We start from the raw sequence: 19,190 nt of genomic DNA, 5'->3' as shown, positions 1-19,190 counted from the left end.
TTGTCTTTCCAGAAGAATACAGAGGGTAGTTCTTACAGCGCTGTGCACCCACTGTGGGTGAGGTACGGAGCACATTCATTGGTTCCCCAGACTTTATTGAGCACCTGTTGCATACAGCAAGAACAGCAGAAGAGATGGGAGGTGTATACGGATTTGTAGGGGCGAGAGAGAAAGCTCACATCCACGTGCAGAATTGGAAAAGCTTCAGAGAGGACGTTCCTTGAGAGTTTGACCCTGGAATCTGGAGATGAAAATGTGGAAGTAGGCATTCCCATGGGAGAAACAGCACAAGGTGGGGAGGAAGGTCTGGGAGCACTAAACATAGTGCTTAGGTAGGAAGGGAATGGGGGCGGGGGGAGACTAGAAGGGGTCAGAGGGGCTCTTGGGGGATACCAGAATCAGGGCTGGCAGCGAGGACATGGCAAAGAATTGTGCAGGAGGGAGATGCGTGCTTGGAGCTCTGATTTCCAGATAATTTGGCTGAGATCGGAGCCTGGAGAGACGAGCGAGAAGACTTGAGTCCTGAACATCAGTTAAGAGGCCACTGCAGGCTCCAGGCGAGGTGTGAGGGCTGAGGTGGCAGGGCAACAGGAGGAAGGGCAACATTGTAGAGGTTGCAGAGGTGAAACTGCAGCTTTGAGGAATGATTTGGAGGGGACGGGAGTCAGATTTCTGCGCTTCGCGGCCAGGTCGCCTGAGCAGTGACTAGCTTGTTCCTAGAACTGATGGGACCTCGACTGCCTGTCCTGGTCCAGCCCTAGCCTCTCCGCTTTATGGACCATCAGACAGTATTCTTGCGTATTTCTTTGCACGATCTGGTGCCAGAATTATCCCCAAAGAGCCTGACCCCGCCCCATGAGGAACCTAAATACAGTGGAGGCATCTACACCTTGAAACCAAGTGCAGGGAGGGGGTCTATCCTACCCCTCGTCTTTCCTCCGGACCGGAAATCGAAGAACCGAGGAAGTTTTTCAGGCCTGAAGCCGTGCGCTCAGCGACTGGGAGCATGGTGTGGGGGAGGGCGGCGCCCAAGCCTCTGAGAACCTTCCAGGTCCTTCCGGAACCCTCTGAGTCACAGCTGTCTCCCCTCCTTGCCAGATGTGTTCACAGCACCTGGCCCCCGAATACCACACCCCAGGGGCTCTGCCCTGAGAATCCCAGGAGGGACCGAGCCAGGAATGGCATCCTCCACACACTCTTAGCTCCCCACATCCCAGGAAGAGTTCCCAGGCCCTCACTTAGCTGGGCGGCAGCAGCTGAAGTGCCCGGCTCCAGGCTTCCCACCCAGCCCCAGGCCAGACCTGCCTGAACAGTCAAAGGATGGAGAAAGCATTTTTCTCTAATGCCCCGAAGATAACTTGGCTACTGCTTCCTTAGCACACCTAGAGACCGCAGACAAGCCACAGTGGGATTCCCGGGTCCCTGGGATGATCCGTGACCTTGCAGACGTGCCAGGGCAGGCGAAGGGCAGTGTGTAGGGCAGCAGTAAGACAGAGGTCCTTCCCTTCTTGCTTACAGGATGTGTGTAGCGCAGAGGTCCTTCCCTTCTTGCTTACAGGCTGTTCCGGGGATTTTGCTGTGGCTTGTGAAGCCGGTGGTTTCTGTGACCCACTGCAAATATGATGATCTACCTGCTCTCTGGACTTTATAAGCAGTAATAATAGTTAAAACTGGCAGCCGTCCTTGGGCACCTGCTGAGTCAAAGGGTAAACTCATTATAAATTTGGAAATGGAAAGTTGCCCTCTGAAAAGATGTACCAAAGTATTTTCATCAATAATGCAAGAAAGCATTATACTCGATGCTACTCAGTAAGCCTGTTAAAACCCTTTTAAGGTTTCCACTTTAAAAGCATCTTATAATTGTAAAATTCATGTAGGTAACTACACAAGTTGGTCTACATAGGAAAACTCTTAAAAAGAGCAATACAGGGGGACTAGCCTTACCAGCTATTAAAGTGTTTTATGAAGTTTTTAAAAAAGTTCAGACTATCCTACCGGAGCATGGCTAGACAGAACATGAAACAGAACGGAGAGCCCAGAAATAGACCCCAAAATATAAATGGAAATGTATCGTGTGAAAAAAGATGATGTTTTTAATCAGTGAGATTTTTTTAAATGGACTGTTTAATAAATGATTTTTAGAGAACCGGCTAGCTATCGAGCGGGGAAAAAGGTGCATGCCATACTAAATATTTTCTACATACCTTTTACTAAATATTTAAATGGAAAAAATGAAACCAGAAAATACTAGGAGGAACCATGATTTGCTTTGATTTCGTTTTGTATTCCCGTCACTTCAAAGGGAGACTGGCTTTTCTAAGTATAACGTAGAAGTCAGCGCCTGAATAAAAGGAGTGGTCATTTCAGCCTTTATAAAAATCAACATTTTTGCATGAAAAAGATCACCCCAAATAAAGTCTAAAAATTGGGGTGGGGGAAATATTTGCAAATCCTAGTAGGGAGAAAGAGCTGATTTTCTACGTGTGCACAATCAGTAAGAAAAAGATGAACAGCCCAGCACAAATGGGCAGAGGAAATGGAAATGACTCTTGAACACATGAAAAGATGCTCAGCCGAGTGATAGCTCAGCTTCACTCCTCGGGAGATAGAGATGCGCATTTAAAATACGCGGAGATACCATTTTTCCCCTATTAGGTTGATCAAAAAGTAACACTGTTGGCAAAGCTTCGTGAAAATAGTCTCAGACAGCACTCACCCTTGGAGGAGGGCAGCTTGGTAATTTCTGTAACAATGACAAATGTATTCATATCTACCTTTGACCCATCAATTCCGCTTCTAGAATTTCACTGTACAGACATCCTCCCGCACAAGGGAAACGTCACAGGTACAGGTTAGACTTCACAGCATCGCTTGTGGTAACAAAAGAATTCAAACAACCTAGATTTTTACCAATAAGGAATAAGGTGAATTCTGTGATTCCCAAACACTGGAATACTGTGCAGCCTTACAAAGGAATAAGGAGCGTTCTGGGTGCTGCATTGGAACAGTTGCCAAAACCTAGTGACGAGAGCAAAGCAGGTTTCAGGACAGTGTGGATTTTATGCTACAAAACCTAAAAGGGTAAAAGGGGAGAGAAACAAGGGAAAAAACTGGCCACATCAGTTACCTCTGGAGACGGAAGTCGGTGAACGGGCAGACAGGGATGGAAGGGAGATGTTTGAAATTTAAAATTTTGAACCGTGTAAATATTTCCTATTCAGAACAATTTTTGTGGAAAACTCCAGTACTTCCGAGGGTAAGGAGCAGAGTGGAGTTTACCCGTCACCTCAAGGTCATGGGACTTGTAACCGAGGTTTTTTATGAATGAAAGCAACATCCCATCAATATTTGTGCTTTATTGTTTGGTATCGACTTTATTTCTTCCTTTAAAAGTAAGGCTAGTTTAAAGACCAGGATTATCTTGGCTGATACTCTACATAACAATCCCTCGCCCCATGTATATAATATTTTTTTAATATATAATATTTTTTTATATTTACTTTTGCCACATTGAGCTGCGTTTTTAGAAATCTACTTTCTTTTTTTCCTTGGGTATAACAAACAGGTAAAAAAAAGCAGGTAATCTCTGTGTTGGCCATATTTTTTTAATTTTTATTTTATATTGGGGTATAGCCGATTAACAATGTTGTGTTAATTTCAGGTGTACAGCGAAGTGATTCAGTTATACAGATACGTATAAACATTCTTTGTCAAATTCTTTTCCCATTTAGATTCTTATTACAGAATATTGAGCAGAGTTCCCTGTGCTGTACAGTAGGTCCTTGCTGGTTATCTCTTTTACCGTTTTTATGTTTGCATGCACACAACCATAATCAGAGCACAGGCCAGTGGGAACGGGCTCTCCTCTAGGGGCCAAAAAGCCCCGACCTGTCACATTTGCCAGTTTCCATGGTGTAAATTCTCCCACAACGGCAGATGTCAAGCTACCTGTCCAAGCCAGCTCCAGCACACCCCTGCTGGTTGTCCCCAAGGAACAAAGGGCACACAGACAACGTTTCTGATAAAAAAAAAAAAAAGAAAGGAAAAAAAATGGACAACTCTCAGCAGCTCTACCTTAACCATTAAAAAAAAAAAAACCCCAAACCGGGGGCTTCGCTGGTGGCGCAGTGGTTGGGAGTCCGCCTGCCGATGCAGGGGACGCGGGTTCGTGCCCCGGTCCGGGAAGATCCCACATGCTGCGGAGCGGCTGCGCCCGTGAGCCATGGCCGCTGAGCCTGCGCGTCGGGAGCCTCTGCTCCGCAACGGGAGAGGCCAAGACAATGAGTAGGGCCGCGTACCGCAAAAAAACAAACAGACAAAAAACCCAAAGCAAACAAAAAAACCCAGTGTGAAGGATCCCGTGATGCCCTTTCTTTGTGCTCCCCCCCACCGCCCCCGCCCAGGCTGTGACACTGGCCCTGGGAAGGGCAGAATCGCTAACCAGAGAGCTATGCATCCCCACCCAACAGTAAATACGAACGTTTTAAAGAGCGATTTGTCCTCCTGAGGAAGTTACACTCAATTTGCCGCATTTGTTTTTCTATTTGGAGCCTGGAGCCCCGGCTGTTGGACTGTTGTTGTAGCTGGAACCCATCAGCTTGCAGCTCCGCTTAAGAAAACCCCACCTCTTCCCCAGCCCTGCTCCAAATCCCAGAATCATTGTTTCTCTTTCTGCTGCTCTAGCTCAGGGTGACTAACTCCGCTCAGGATTTTGCAGCCTTTCCACCAGACTCCCAAGAGAGTCGAGCAGTCCCAGAGTTTAAGCCTCAAAGTAGCCTTGGGAACTAGAGCCTGGCCCGGCTCTCTTTTAAAATAAAAATAAATGTGCAAAAAGTAAGGAAAAGCTGGCCGGTGGCCTGCAGACCAGTAAACTGCTAGGACTGAAGCAGTTTAACAGGAGACACTTCGGATAATTACACCAATGGTTCGAGCCCCCCCTCCACCCACAGCTGGAAGGCTGCCCGCCCAGAGCTTGCTGTCCTGGGGGGACGTCCCAGCCATCTTTTCTCCCCTCCTTTTGGAGAACAAAGATCTCCTACGCTTCTAGTAAATTTCAAGCCTACAGTACAGTGTGATTAACTAGAGTCGCCAGGCTGTATATTAGATCCCCAGGGGTTATTCATCCTGCACAGCTGAAACTTTGCACCCTTTGACCACTCTCCCCCCACTTCCCCCTCCCTCCAGCCCCTGGAAACCACTGTTCTCTCTGCTGCTATTAAATTTGACTTTTTCAGAGTCCACATAGAAGTGAGGTCACTCAGTGTCTGTCTTGCTGTGTCTGGCTTATTTCATTTGGCTTAATGTCCTCCAGGTGCACTGATATTGTTGCAAAAGGCAGGATTTCCTTCTTTTGTAAAGCTGAGTGATCTTCCGTTGTGTGTATATACCACATTTTCTTTATCCATTCATCCCTCGACAGACATTTCGGTTCCTTCTGCTACCAGCCAGAGAAAACTCTCTGCTTTCAAGAGTCATGTAACTACATTAGGCCCTGCTGGTTCATCTCCTCACCCCCGGTCAACTGTGCCACAACATAGAATAATCCTGAGAGTGACAGGTCATCATGTTCACAGGTTCTAGCGATGAGGGCGTGGAACCTTGAAGGCCAGTTCTAGAATTCTGCCAACCACAACATCTCTATTTTCTCAGAGACATGTGATGTGGTTTCTCCACATTTATTCATTATTTGACTACCTGAATAGGAAGAAAACATCTTGAATGGGGGTGGTAATTATCCTCTTCTGCTCTGCACTGGACAATCCATGTTGGGCTCTTGCATTTCATTCTGGGTGTCAGAAATAAGAGGGAAGTGGGACTTCCCTGGTGGTCCAGGGGTTAAGGATCTGCCTTCCAGTGCAGGGGACGCAGGTTTGATCCCTGGTTGGGGAACTAAGATCCCACATGCCGCGGGGCAACTAAGCCCACACGCTGCAACTTCTGAGCCCGTGTGCTCCAGAACCCACGTGTCACAACTAGAGAGAAGCCCGTGTGCAGCAACGAAAGATCCCGAGTGCCATAAGGAAGACCCGATGCAGCCAAATAAATAAATATTTTTAAAAAGAGAAAGAAGAAAGAAAGAAGAGGGAAACAGACCCACATAACCAAAATCACAAATGGATCACACCGTGGCCTGGGAAGGTGGTGAAGGGAATGTAGAAACTCAACCTGAAGATGGGAACTGAGGTCACGTGACATCCATCTTCAAATATTTACAAGGCTACAATGTAAGGAAGGGATTTGTTCTGCATAAATCCAGGGGATAGAGCCAGGACTCCTTGATGGAAGCTCTAGAAAGACTTTGGCCCGGAATTGGAAAATGCTTCCTAAGAGAGCTGGGCTGATGGACTGGGCTACTCTGGATGTAGAGTAGATACATCTGCTTCACTGGAGCTGATCCAGTACAAAATAGGCAACTCCTGGATAGGAATGTGGTAAATGGAATAACACGCTGGGTTCAAGGGTCCTTCAGATCCCTTCCAAGCCCGAGCTCGTTATCCGACAGCCTTGGCTTCTTTGGTCCAAGCCTTCCTTTTGAGTCTCTGCCTGGCTTGCGCGTCCTTGTCCTCAACCATAATGTTGGGTCACAGTCTGGAACTCACCTGCACCAGATCTTTCTTTCCGGTTGGCTATTTTCAGAATTATGGCTTGAATGATAGAAAATACGAAGCGACAGATTGAAAGAGAGGAAGAAAGGGTCGTCCCAGGAGGACTCATCTGATCGAGCCAATGGAGCTGTTCCTCTAGGAAGGATGGTGGCAGTAAGAGTCTGGAAGAAAGAGCAACAGGGTGGGGCCCTAATCCAATAGGACCCATGTCCTTATAAGAAAAGGAGGAGACACCGGAGATGTGTCCTCAAGAGAGGAGACCGTGGCAGGAGACAACAAGAAAGAAGGTGGCCGTCTGCAAGCTAAGGAGAGAGGCTGCAGGAAAAACCAAACCTGGCGACACCTTGATCTTGACTTGAGCCTCCAGACCTGTGAGAGAATAAATTCCTGTTGTTTGAACCACCAGCCTGTGGAATTTTGTTTGTGCAGCCTGAGCTGACAGAGACAGTAGGTCAGGGATCTTCATCCATTTACAATGTGGACACGGTGCCTGAGACATACAAAAGCTTTGACGATGCTCTGAGGCCTGAACAAAGAAAATGGATTGGCTCAGAAATGGAAAAACAAAAAAACTCCAAAACAAAATGAATTAATATATAATTAAATGTCCACAGAACAACGAGCCAGTGTTGACTTGGTTATACTACTAGGTAATATATTCTTTGCTGTTGTTTATTTTGATACTTTATTCTTAACAGATTCAGAATGATCAAAGAAAATTTTCAAAAGGAACAGCAACAAATATTGAAGGAGGGGTGGATTTTAATATGTGTGACACGATAAAAGGCGAAGGTCTCCAGAAGTAGGGGCACCCAGAGGCCACCAGGACCCTGGAGCAGGTACCAAGACGGCTAGGACCTAGAGCTGCCGGACAGCCATCCTTCCACATCAGTTTATAGACCTGAGCCTCTTCCTCAAGACAAACGACTTTCACCCAGGACGGCGTTATTATTTGACTGTGTTCACACAGGGCGAGGTGAGGGCAGAACAAAAGACACAAAACAAAACTCCATTCCCTCCTGAGGGTCCGGACTCTTGGAGGTAAAGTCTGAGGTGACCAAGTGAAATTTTCTTGGAAATTTACTGTTTTTTATTAAAACTGATTGTTTCATTTCCCTCCCCATAACGTGTCTGTATTTATTTTAATATAAAAGTAATTTTTAAAACTATTTACCAGTGAGAACATTTGACACGCCAAGAATATGGGCCGTGTTTGTTTTGTTATGGACCCCATCACAGACCTCAGAGGTAAGGTATCACGGTTTGATAAATACGGATGTATAGGGACTTGCAAACCCTGCCCCATAATCCCACTTAGCCCGTCCCGGTCAGCTTCACCTCGTCAGATGACATGTGCCGACTTGCCTTGCTTTCCAGTCAGACGACCTCCATCTTTTCACTCAGCCATCTATTTCATCCATCCTTCCTCTCTAATCCTCAGCTATACCTGTCCCTCGCCTGCCTCTCGTAATGTCCATGTTGTCCCCAATCCAGGAGCACACCCCACATCTCCCCTTCAATCCAAACACCACCCAGGTGGATCCAGCTGAGGCCCACTTTCTCCCATCGGAGTCTTCCTCTGACTACTTCACCATATAATCGTCTTTCCCTTCCCCAAAATGTTAAGGCATTTTTGTCTGAACACATGTCCAGCAGTTGATTACAACTGCCTTATATTCTGCTCTGATGATTTCATAGACGTACCGCTTGTCTCCCAGACTGGGCTCTGAGCCTCTGCGTGGCAGTGGCGTTGTTTTTCAGCTTTTTCTTTTTATCCTGGCAGGAAAGTTTCCTAAGCAGGACCAACAGTACATGGCTAATTAATTCTTCTTTTCTCATAGGACGTATTGATTAATCTCCTTAACGATCCTGACCCTCATTCTTTTCATTCTCATCAATTACCTTCTCTCTCCTACCTCCTGACTCCTAAGGTCAGGAAATATTGGGAAGTATAAAATACAGACTTTTTCATGGGAAAGTGCCGGAAGCGGCCCAGGATCACGCCCTGAGGTCCCAGATTATACAAGGCCCCTAATTTGACCCTTAACCTTCTGCGCTTTTCCTTCACAGTATCTGTCATGGTCTGTGGTTAGGTATTTGTGGATGTGTGTGTGGCCCTGTGTAACTGTTTGCCTGTTTCGCTCCCTGGATTGTAAACCCTCTGAGGGCAGGAAGCCCTGTGGCTGCTTTGTCCCCCGTGGGACCCTAAGCACAGCCTCAAGCCTCATACATATCAGGTACCAGATGAATGAAGGACGGAGAGTCCAGACAAGGCGCTTCGGCAGGTCTTTGCTCTCTTGTTCCCGCAGCTGAAGAAAAACTCTTCCGGCTCTTTCAGGCGACACAGGATATACAAAGAGCAGCTGAATCTCACTTCCCTGGATCCCCCACTGCAGCTCCACCTGGAGACCAGCTGGATCCAGTTCCACCTGGGGATCAGCCGCCACGGCCTGTACTCCCGGTCCAGTCCCGTCGTCAGCAAACTTCTCCACGACATGAGGCACCTTCCCACCATCAGCGCTGGTGAGGGTCACAGGACCAGGCGGGATGGACTGACTCTCTCTCCCAGAGAGGCTGGGTAACCCAACCAGGCCAGGTTCCAGGGTGAAGTAGTAAAGGGTTGGTTCTGACACCCAAGAGAGAAAGAAGCAGAAAAACACAGACAGTGACTTTTTCCCTTTGAAAGAGATCTTACAACCGTGATCTCCTCACAACCCCACACGGGACGCACAGGAGGTGTCCGTAGCTTACGGAAAGGTGATGGCCGCTACTGATCCACTGCTCCTTTTGAATCTGGCGACTCTCTTATACAGTGAGCTCATGATGTAGACATTACCACTGCTGCTTTACAGATGGGAAAACTGAGGCTCGGAGAGTTTAAAAGTGACCTGGCCGAGGACCCAGTGGCGGCCTGCTGCCTGAGGCCTCGAGCACTACGCCAGCCTAAGGGACACACTGAGGGATTTGCAGACACCAGCCAGCACCCGTTTCCCCAGCAGCTGTTGCTGGAGCGTCCACGGAAGGGCTAGAGAGCATGGGGCCTGGATGGAGCAGGCTGGGAGGCTGCGGCCCCAAATGAGGCTCGGGGAGGTCCCCTACTGAATGCGCAAGGGCCCCAGGCTGCCTTCCAGGCTCCCCCTCTGGTGTCTGAACCAGAGTCGAGGGTTCTCAGCGCCCTGCCCCTCCTTCGCAGACTACAGTCAGGACGAGAAAGCCTTGCTTGGAGCCTGCGACTGCACCCAGAGTAAGTGGCCCGGCCCCGCCCCCGGCCCGCCGCGCCCCCGCCCCCCGGCCGCCCCCCGCCCCGGCCACGCCCCCGGGCTCTGGCCGCGCCTCATTCCCCAGCCCCGCCCCACCCCCGGACCCTGGCCCCGGCCACGCCACGCGCATGCCCTGGCCCCGCCCCCGCCGTGGCCCCGCCCTGCCCCCTCCATCCCCCTCCATCCCCTCACTGCCCTGTGAAGCCCAGTACCTGGCAGCAACGTGAAGGTCCCGCTGCCCACTCTGTGGGGCTCCGTCAGCAGCTGAGGAGCATGGGTCCCTCTGCCTCATCTCTGAGAACCTACATTTCTCCCCACCTTCCCGCACAAAAGAAAAGGCATTTCAGAGGAGCTCTTGGGTAGGACCCTGCTGGGCGGCAGGTGGTCCTTGGCCCAGCGTCTTTCGTACCATTCAGGAGCTTGCCAGACACGCAGAATCTCAGTCCCCGCCCTGATTTTCTGAGTCAGAATCTGGATTTTCACAAAATCCTCAGGGGACTAGAGTACATTTTCAGATTTAAGAAGCAATGGTGCAGGACGGTGGTTCTCAACCCGGCGGCAGAGTAGTCACCCAGGGAGCTTTAAAAATTGCTGCGTCTTGGTCCCCACCCCAGGGGTTTTGATTCGATTGCCAGGGGGAAGCCCAGGCACCAGCATTTATATAAAAACACTCCAGGTGATCCTCATGCAGCCAAGGTTGAGATGCCCTGGGGTAAATGATGAGTAGAATCAAAAAGATAGGCGTGAGATACAGCACTGTCCCTGCCAGGACGCTGTGACTTGGGTACAGGTGTGCCTGGACACTGAGATCCCACCAGTCACTGCCGGCCACGAGGAGCCCCCTCCAGTGACCTCGATGAACTGAGCACACGTCAGAAATTTCTGTGGGTCACGACTTGTTAAAGACACAAGTTTGTAGGGCCTGGGGCTTCCGTTTTCTTTAGTTTCGCCCCTGCCATTTGCCATTTTTTAGAAGGCAAAGGTGAGGGAGGCATTATCCCGCCCCTCGCGGGGCTGACGGCAGGGCAGGGGCAGGCGAGTGAGGTGCCCAGGACACACAACAGGAGGCGGTACCCACTGGCAGGACCATGCACGTGCACCTCAGGTGTCACCAAGCCCCATCACAGCCCAGGTGTCCAGTCTTACATAGGAAGAGATATCAATAACCAAGTCTAATGCCATGTAACAGGTGGCATAGTCAGAGTCTCTAAGGCACAGCTGAAGCGAAGAGGAAGGGGTCAGCTCTTCTTAGGAAAACATCCTTCGGGGTTTTCAGCGAGTGTCCCTCTGGGGAAACCTGCACTGTTTTGCCCTTTCCCCGTAACAGCAGAGAAAGTTTTATCTTGAGTCGCTGGACACACTCTCCATGGCCTGACCCGCTGGACTGTACCCTGCAGGCTCTGTGAGCAAATCCCACTCGTTAGGGTCTCAAGTAAGAAGGGCGAAGAGAAGAAATGGGCTGGGTTTATTGAATGAGGAAATGATCACAGCCCGGACCTTGGGCCCAGAAGCATCGTTAACTCCCCCTTCTCCCCAAACAGTCGTGAAACCCAGTGGGGTCCACCTCAAACTGGTTCTGAGGTTCTCGGACTTCGGGAAGGCCATGTTCAAACCTATGAGGTAAGTGACTGCTCTCCTCACCTCCGTATGCATAGCTGTGGCAGCCCTGGGGGAGTTCTGACCAAAAATGAATAAAAGTGGTCTAAAATCTTTGAGCCAAGCATTTATAGACTCTCTTTGGGGCCATCTGCACAAGCAGACGACTGTTTTGGTGATAATGATTCAAAATAGTAAGAGCTGGGTCTTTGCTGGTATTTCTGCGACACACTTGACATGCATCGTGCCTTTGGACCATCAACCATCTTATTAGTCGGGGACTGTTACAGTGTCCACTTTATGGATGAAAACACTGAGGCCGGGAGAGGCCAGCTCGTCCCAACCTCCCAGCTGCAAGCAGTGGAAGCAGGATTCAAACCAGGCAGCTGGACTGCCAAATTCACACTCTACCTCCAGAAATGAGCTTCGCTTTTTTCCAGGGCTAGGACCCTCAAAAGAGTTAGAGATATCTACATAACAATACTTGTTTTGATTGAAAAACTAGACCATGAAGAAAGGCTACCCTGAAGCCAATCACACTTTTTTTTTTAATTTTATGTATTTATTTTTTATACAGCAGGTTCTTATTAGTTATCTATTTTATACATATTAGTGTATACATGTCAATCCCAATCTCCCAGTTCATCCCACCACATCACTCCCCTCCCCGCCTTCCCCCCTTGGTGTCCATACGTTTGTTCTCTACAGCCAATCACACTTTTAAATTAATTTCTATTTTATTTGTAACAACAGCAAATACATGCCTTTAAAATTTTGTAGTGTGTCTATGTGGGCGAGATAATAGGTATTCAGTCTACGGACAGAGCTTGCTGTGCGTACGGGCTCCTGGCCCCCAAAGGGTCTGCAGCAGAGGTTTGAGATTCCTGAGTCAGGAATGGTCCCCTGGACACGACACGCCCAAGAGAAAATGGCCCAGGAGGGGTCTCATTACCCAAGTCATGCTTTCTGCCAGAAGGCGCGGTCTTCCGGTGGAATCCCATTCGGCTGACTTAGATTCCAAAACTTCCGTCAACGGAGAGGCATACTGAAGGCCCTGTAGGTGGGTCTGATGGTCGAATGAGCACTAAATAAAAAGCCTTAGCTCTGATCCCTGCACGCCCTAGCAAAAGCCCTTATAACGCACTAAGCACTTATATACTTAGGCATATAAAGTACTAAGGAGAGCTTTATCATACATCAGCTGCGCGTCGAATCACCTGGGAAGCCTTGAAAAACCCTGATGCCTGAATCCCACCCTCAGGGGGTCCAATAGGATCGGTCTGGGGGCCCCCTCTAATCCCAAGGCCAGGACAGCCTTGAAAGCCACTGCCACACAAGGAGACCCTCCATTTTTCCATGTGAAAATCCAAAAATCTAGTTGTTTGGTCAATTTAAATAAATAACAATGTATTGGGAGATTGGGATTGACATATATACACTAATAAGTATAACATAGATAACTAATAAGAACCTGCTGCATTAAAAAGAAATAAAATTCAAAAAAGAAAAGAAACAGGGCTTCCCTGGTGGCGCAGGGGTTGGGAGTCCGCCTGCCGATGCAGGGGACACGGGTTCGTGCCCCGGTCCAGGAAGATCCCACATGCCGCGGAGCAGCTGGGCCCGTGAGCCATGGCCACTGAGCCTGCACGTCCGGAGCCTGTGCTCCGCAACGGGAGAGGCCACAGCAGTGAGAGGCCCGCGTACCGCAAAAAAAAAAAAAAAAAAAAAAAAAGGAAAGAAAAGAAACAGATGGAGTACTACAAAATAAATAAATAAATATATAACGATGTACATGAAACGAGGGAATGTCTGCCTGTATTTAATTTACCGATGAAAAAAAATCTCATCATATAAAACAATACAGAGATTTGGAAATATTGCTTCCCTCCCCACCCAGTCTCACATGTCACTTGTCCAAAATTTTTGACATTGGTCCTCAGCATCGCTGGAGTCGAGTTTGGGGTCAATGTTAAATCCATGTTAAATTCTGCCCCTGTCACCACCAGCAGCCTGTTTTAAGCAGTTCAGTCAGGTAATAAAAGCAGCATCTCAGCTGGATGAATCTGTCCCAAACAAAATAAAGAAATTGAGAGGGAGCCCTTGAACACGTTAAGACTCCCTTTTCTGAGGGACAGTTTGGGGAGGGGGGTCTCATCTTATGTTCAAGCCTATAAAGTACTAAAAAGAACTGTGTTCCTTTTAAAAGAGAGCGACAGCTTTGCGCACACAGGGCCATCAGCCCAGGTCCAGAGCAGGCACAAGACTCCTGGGTGCCACTCAGCTGGACACAGAGCCACCCACGTGTCTGGGCCATTGGAGAGTTTTAAATGATCGTTACGGTTAGTCGTGCATGTTTAATGTAGAGTCCTAACTGAGCATCAGTTAGAGAGGAGGCAGAAGGAACACGATGTAGAAACACGAGATGTTCAAGAGAAGCGTCAAAATAATGATAAATCTGCGAATTCACCATTTATCGCCAGATCCACGAAGTGCATTCTCTGAGCAAAATTCATATGTGGCACGTGAAGGTGTCTGTAATTTTAAAAACTGGAAGCTAATAGAGAGTGGATGAGCTCTATTCGGGGGAGAAAAAACTACTCACACTTGTAGTGTTTTATTTGCAAGAAAGCCCATGAAATAACAGCCTGAAATCTCTTCCCTGCCTTGTCAATTACGAACGAAACGCAAAAAGTGCTCAACTGAACCAGCTGTTTCCCTGAGTATAATGCAAAAGCTTCCAACATGAGGTCACAAAAGCCATTTGATCTACACTCACGCCATAACACAAACTTTAATCTGCATTTTCTAAACTTTAGTCCCAAGCCAAAGTATCATTTTAAAATGTATTTCTTGAAAAAGCATGCATTTTTTTCCTACAAGTAATGTAAAGTAAACAGCATTTGTCCCTTTTTAAAAAAGGAAAGTAGAAATTTATCTTTGGGTAACACAAATTCTGACCACAAAGCTTATATTTTTAATGTGATATAATTCAATAGATGCAATGAGAAATACATCTGTGCGTCTCAAGCTTTGGGAAGTACCGACGTACAGGAGAAATGATTTTCAAATTTAAAATCATGCCTAAACATGCCATACAAAAATGAAGAAATGATGGTTTAGAAAATTCTAAAGGGCATCCCAGCGATTGTGTATTCTCTCTTTTTTTTAATTTTTATTTTTTCTTTACCTTTTTTTTTTTTTTCCTGGCCAGGGGTTAAACCCATGGGTCGCAGCAGTGAAAGTGCCGGGTCCTAAACCCTGGACCGCCAGGGAATTCCCAGACTGTGTATTCTTACATACAGAATTCAGGAACGAAAACGAGCTGAGGACACATGGACAGTCCTTGCTGACCTGGACATTCGGCGATGCCGTAAGCAGCCCTGGGTCAGGCCTGGGCCGTACTCTAAGTGCGGCTGCACCTTCTAAAGGAGAGTGCCCACTCTGGGCAGCCCCTTGCTGTGGCTTCCAGGACTGGCTGGTGTTTGGGACGAAGCGCCTATCACTGTTTCCATTGCGGGCGCCGCGTACTTACGGCTCGTTACACAACATTGCGCTGATTTACATGTACATTGCTTTCACAGCCCTCGTGCAGCCCCGCACGGTGGATTATAAAATTACTTGAAGATCATCCTTCTTCCAAGGATTATCATCAGCACTGGGGCCAGTCAACCTGGGGCAGCAGCCGGGATGCCCTTCATATTACTGGGAGGCACCTAAACATACCTACCCAGCCGGCCCTTCATGACCAGGCAGGATGGTGCTTTTCAGGAATCTAGTAGGGATTCTTTAATGTACATACGTACATATCCTTTGCATTAGCCTCCCTTCAATCTCTGGCAGGACCCGCTCTCACGACCCAGGTGAGATGCCTCCGAGTAGACGGTCGATTCACAGACCCGGAACTTTTCGCTCTTCCGGGTCAGTCATGCTAAATCGCACCTGTAGGGCACTTTTCCTTTTATAAAGTTCTGTCTCGTACCCCACCTCTCTTAATCCTTGGCCCCCGGGTGTACACAACCTCTGGTGTGTTAGCCAGTGCCCTGTCTTCTGTGTATCTGCGGAAGAATGGATTTCTTCCCTCCAACCACTGGGCTTTTCAGAGAATCAGTGGCCGTCACCAGAGCTGCTGAGAAGGAGGCTTGGCACCCGGGGGCCTCCAGGACGGTCCGCATCTTGCAAGAAGCTTCGCTCCTCCTGCCTGCCGGTCTCCCCAGCCGAGGGAGCCACGGGCTGTTCCTGATGTGCTGTCCCATCATCTGTGCATCCCTGAAAAGCATAAAAGCATGTCTTCCTTTCCGTCTGGTCACGTGTGTCAGCTCTTTTCTCAGGCTCCCAGCTGAGGTCTGAGTCCAGGGCGTGATTCCTTCCTTCCAGACAGCTGCGAGATGAAGAGACGCCCGAGGACTTCTTCTACTTCATTGATTTTCAGAGACACAACGCTGAGATTGCAGCTTTCCATCTGGACAGGTAGAGTCTGGCCCCAGGGAGGCGGTGCTGACTGCGGAGGCCAATCCCCAGAGGGCGCCCCAGGGAGACCCGGCCTGCCCCCACTTCTTCCTGGTACTTCATCTTCTTCGTGGGTCCCAACACCTTCAAACCCAACATGACCCATCCAACCCCATGGATCGAAAATCACAAGGCCTTTTTGTTATTTATTTATTTTATTTTTGGCTGTGTTGGGTCTTTGTTGCTGTGCACGGGCTTTCTCTAGTTGCAGCGAGCGGGGGCCTCTCAATGCGGTGGCTTCTCTTGTTGCGGAGCACGGGCTCTAGGCGCGCGGGCTTCAGTAGTTGTGGCTCATGCGCTCTAGAGCGCAGGCTCAGTAGTTGTGGCACACGGGCTCAGTAGTCGCGGCTCACAGGCTCAGCAGTTGCAGCTCACGGGCTCTAAGGCATGCAGGCTCTGAAGTTGTGCACGGGCTTAGTTCCTCCGCAGCATGTGGGACCTTCCCAGAGCAGGGTTCGAACCCGTGTCCCCTGCATTGGCAGGCGGATTCTTCACCACTGCACCACCAGGGAAGCCCCACAAGGCCTTTTAATGTAATGAAAAGAGTCACTTAGTAAGAAAACTAACCCTGCCAGACTGCCCAAGCTACACCTGAACCTGACATTGTGATCTGGCTCTAGTTTCCTGCCCTGAAAGTGGCGAGAATGTGCCCATGGCCATTTCCCCAAAGGGTCTCAAGGTTACGATATTAAAAGGTGAGAGCACCTTCCTCAGTTTCCTAGCTCCCTCTGTTTGCCTGTCGTTGCTCCTCGAGGTGTGGTCTGGGGACCAGCAGCCTGGCCACCCCCTGGGAGCTCTTCAGAAATGCAGACTCTCAGACTCACCCTGGACCCACTGACTCAGAGCCGCATCTGAACAAGATTGCGGGTGACTCATGTGCACACTGGAGCGTGAGAAGCACTGAGCTAGGACACAGCTTGGAGGGTGGAAGCTTTGCCCGGGAGGCCTTTCCCACCCCTTCTCCCAGCCCCTTAGATGCAGGCTAGCCCTCGGCAGGGTCAGCTCTGCACTGCGGAGACCCCCGCCCTCGGCTGGGTGTGGTCAGAAGGCCGGTCCGTTTCTTTTTTTTTCTTTTCTTTTTTGGATCCTGCCGCGTGGCTTGCGGGCAGGATCTTAGTTCCCTGACCAGGGATCGAACCTGTGCCCTCTGCGGTGGAAGCGCGGAGTCCTAACCACTGGACCGCCCGGGAATTCGCAGCAGGTCCGTTTCTAATGGGCGATCATCCCCCAGATGTGAACTGGGCTCCCCCTCTTTCAGGATTCTGGACTTCCGACGGGTACCACCGACCGTAGGGAGGCTAGTCAATGTCACCAAGGAAATCCTGGAGGTCACCAAGAATGAGATCCTGCAGAGTGTTTTCTTTATCTCTCCAGGTAGGCTTCTGGCCAAAGCAACACTCTGGGTCTAAGAATGTGGTTGGCCAGTGTGGTCTGACCTCCTGCTGGTGGCCCCATCCCCTATCAGGTGGCTACATGCTGCCATCAGACACTCGCACCCCGGGCCACCTGGGCATCACACAAGGTGACCTGGGGATGGCAGACGGCTGGACGTAAGATGCTCACCAGCCTGGGCCCTGAACTCTGATGCCGGCCGCCCCCGAATCAGATGCCACCCATCTGAACAAAGGCCGGGTTGGTCGCGTGGGCGCGATGCAGCAAGCCTGGCCCCACACCGTCTCTACTCGGACGTTTGAGAGCTGGTCCCCAGGATGCTCAGTTTAAGAGCATCCACAAGCTCCTGCATCGGGAAAAGGCGCTGTTTTCTTCTTCCCCGGCCTTCTCCCCCGCGAGCCGCGGGTTCAGGGTTTCCCTTCCCTCCTCATGGATTTCGTGGGGCAGGAGGACGGCATGCGTCCTCCGCTTACCGCTCTCCTTCTCCGCCTCTAGCCAGCAACGTGTGTTTCTTCGCCAAGTGCCCGTACCTGTGCAAGACGGAGTACGCCGTATGCGGCAACCCGCACCTGCTGGAGGGCTCCCTGTCCGCATTCCTGCCGTCCCTCAACTTGGCCCCCCGGCTGTCCGTCCCCAGCCCCTGGATCCGCTCCTACTCGCTGGCAGGCAAAGAGGAGTGAGTGGCCCCTGGACCAAGGACTCGCTCGCCTGGCTTGGGGAGCCCTGACGCTGCCTCAGTCCTCCTCTGCCTCGTCTCACGTGGATCCTGGTGTCCGTTCTGTCCCTTTCGTTCATGCGTTTGGTTATAAAGAGCCCACTGCGTACCCAGCACTGGATGCTGGGGGAGACAGGACAGACCTGGGCTGTCCCTTCAAGAAGCTCTGCGGTCCAGCGGGGCGGCAGACGGTAGCCAGGCTGTGAGAACGCAGTGCCCACCTGCTGTCCCGCAGAGATGCCCACGGGGAGGCCGCGGGAGGGGCCGGGTTTGCTGAGTCCACGCCGTGAAGCCGGGACCTCACGGTTGTTCCCCAGGGCGTGGCACACTCCCGGGCACAGGGCAGGTCCTCAGTTAATATGAGGTGACTGAATGAATGGGCTCGTCGATCCAGCCACCCCAACCGTGGTGGGAAGAGGAGTAACCGGGCCAGAATTTCTGGGGGACGTGACAGATCCTTAGGGACTCGTGAAGGCTGAGGAAGACCCCCCCCTCAGACGAAAAGGGACCTGGGGGCGTTCTAGGCGGAGGAGCCCATGTGGCAGAGAAATGGCAGAGGATGGCTGGCAAGGGGGCTGCGAGCGGCTCGGGAGACCGGAAGGCAAGCGCCCGAGAGGCTGGGCGAGGGGCCGCAGAGGGAGCGGGTGCCCTCGCGGCACACGGGCAGTACGGCGCCCAGCCAGGCGATGCTCGGAAACGCGCGGAGAAAGGGCCCCACCCCTTCTCACCCAGGGCGTCTGCCCGTCCCGCGGGTCCTTGCCCAGGTCCTTGCCCAGGTGGGGGCGCCTGCCGCCGGCGGCCCGGGCAGGACCGGGGGGCATGGATGCGGGTCGGACACCTTGCCGTCCGGGCTTCTGCAGCCCAGGCCCTGTTCTCCCCCCAGGTGGGAAGTCAACCCTCTTTACTGCGACACGGTGAAGCAGGTCTACCCGCACAGCAGCAGCGGCCGCCTCCTCAACATCATCGACATGGCCATCTTCGACTTCCTGACGGGTGGGTGCTGCCCGCGGGGCCCGGCCGGGCGGGGACCCTGCGGCCTGGGCCACCCGGCCTCCATAACCTCGCGCCATCCACGGGCTCCAAGTGGTAGAGGCCCCGGGGACAGGAGTGAGCGGG

General features: G+C 50.7%; 1 protein-coding gene across 1 annotated transcript in view; it reads left to right on the top strand.

The window, feature by feature from the left end:
• The window catches only part of FAM20A (FAM20A golgi associated secretory pathway pseudokinase), a 47,494-nt gene that overhangs the window by 21,752 nt on the left and 6,552 nt on the right, over positions 1 to 19,190 (top strand). Inside the window, exons 2-8 of the mRNA XM_027080506.1 lie at positions 8,944 to 9,128; positions 9,799 to 9,849; positions 11,407 to 11,485; positions 15,836 to 15,928; positions 17,226 to 17,341; positions 17,855 to 18,035; positions 18,958 to 19,067. Of these exons, the coding sequence (XP_026936307.1) occupies positions 8,944 to 9,128; positions 9,799 to 9,849; positions 11,407 to 11,485; positions 15,836 to 15,928; positions 17,226 to 17,341; positions 17,855 to 18,035; positions 18,958 to 19,067 (815 nt within the window). The remainder of the gene's footprint in view (positions 1 to 8,943; positions 9,129 to 9,798; positions 9,850 to 11,406; positions 11,486 to 15,835; positions 15,929 to 17,225; positions 17,342 to 17,854; positions 18,036 to 18,957; positions 19,068 to 19,190) is intronic.

The sequence above is a fragment of the Aethalodelphis obliquidens genome, unplaced genomic scaffold, assembly GCF_003676395.1.
Source record: "Aethalodelphis obliquidens isolate GAN/ISIS:26980383/991018 unplaced genomic scaffold, ASM367639v1 scaffold44, whole genome shotgun sequence".
Lineage (NCBI taxonomy): Eukaryota > Metazoa > Chordata > Mammalia > Artiodactyla > Delphinidae > Aethalodelphis > Aethalodelphis obliquidens.
The sequence above is the reverse complement of the archived record's forward strand: the minus strand, read 5'-3'. Positions and strand labels throughout refer to the sequence as shown.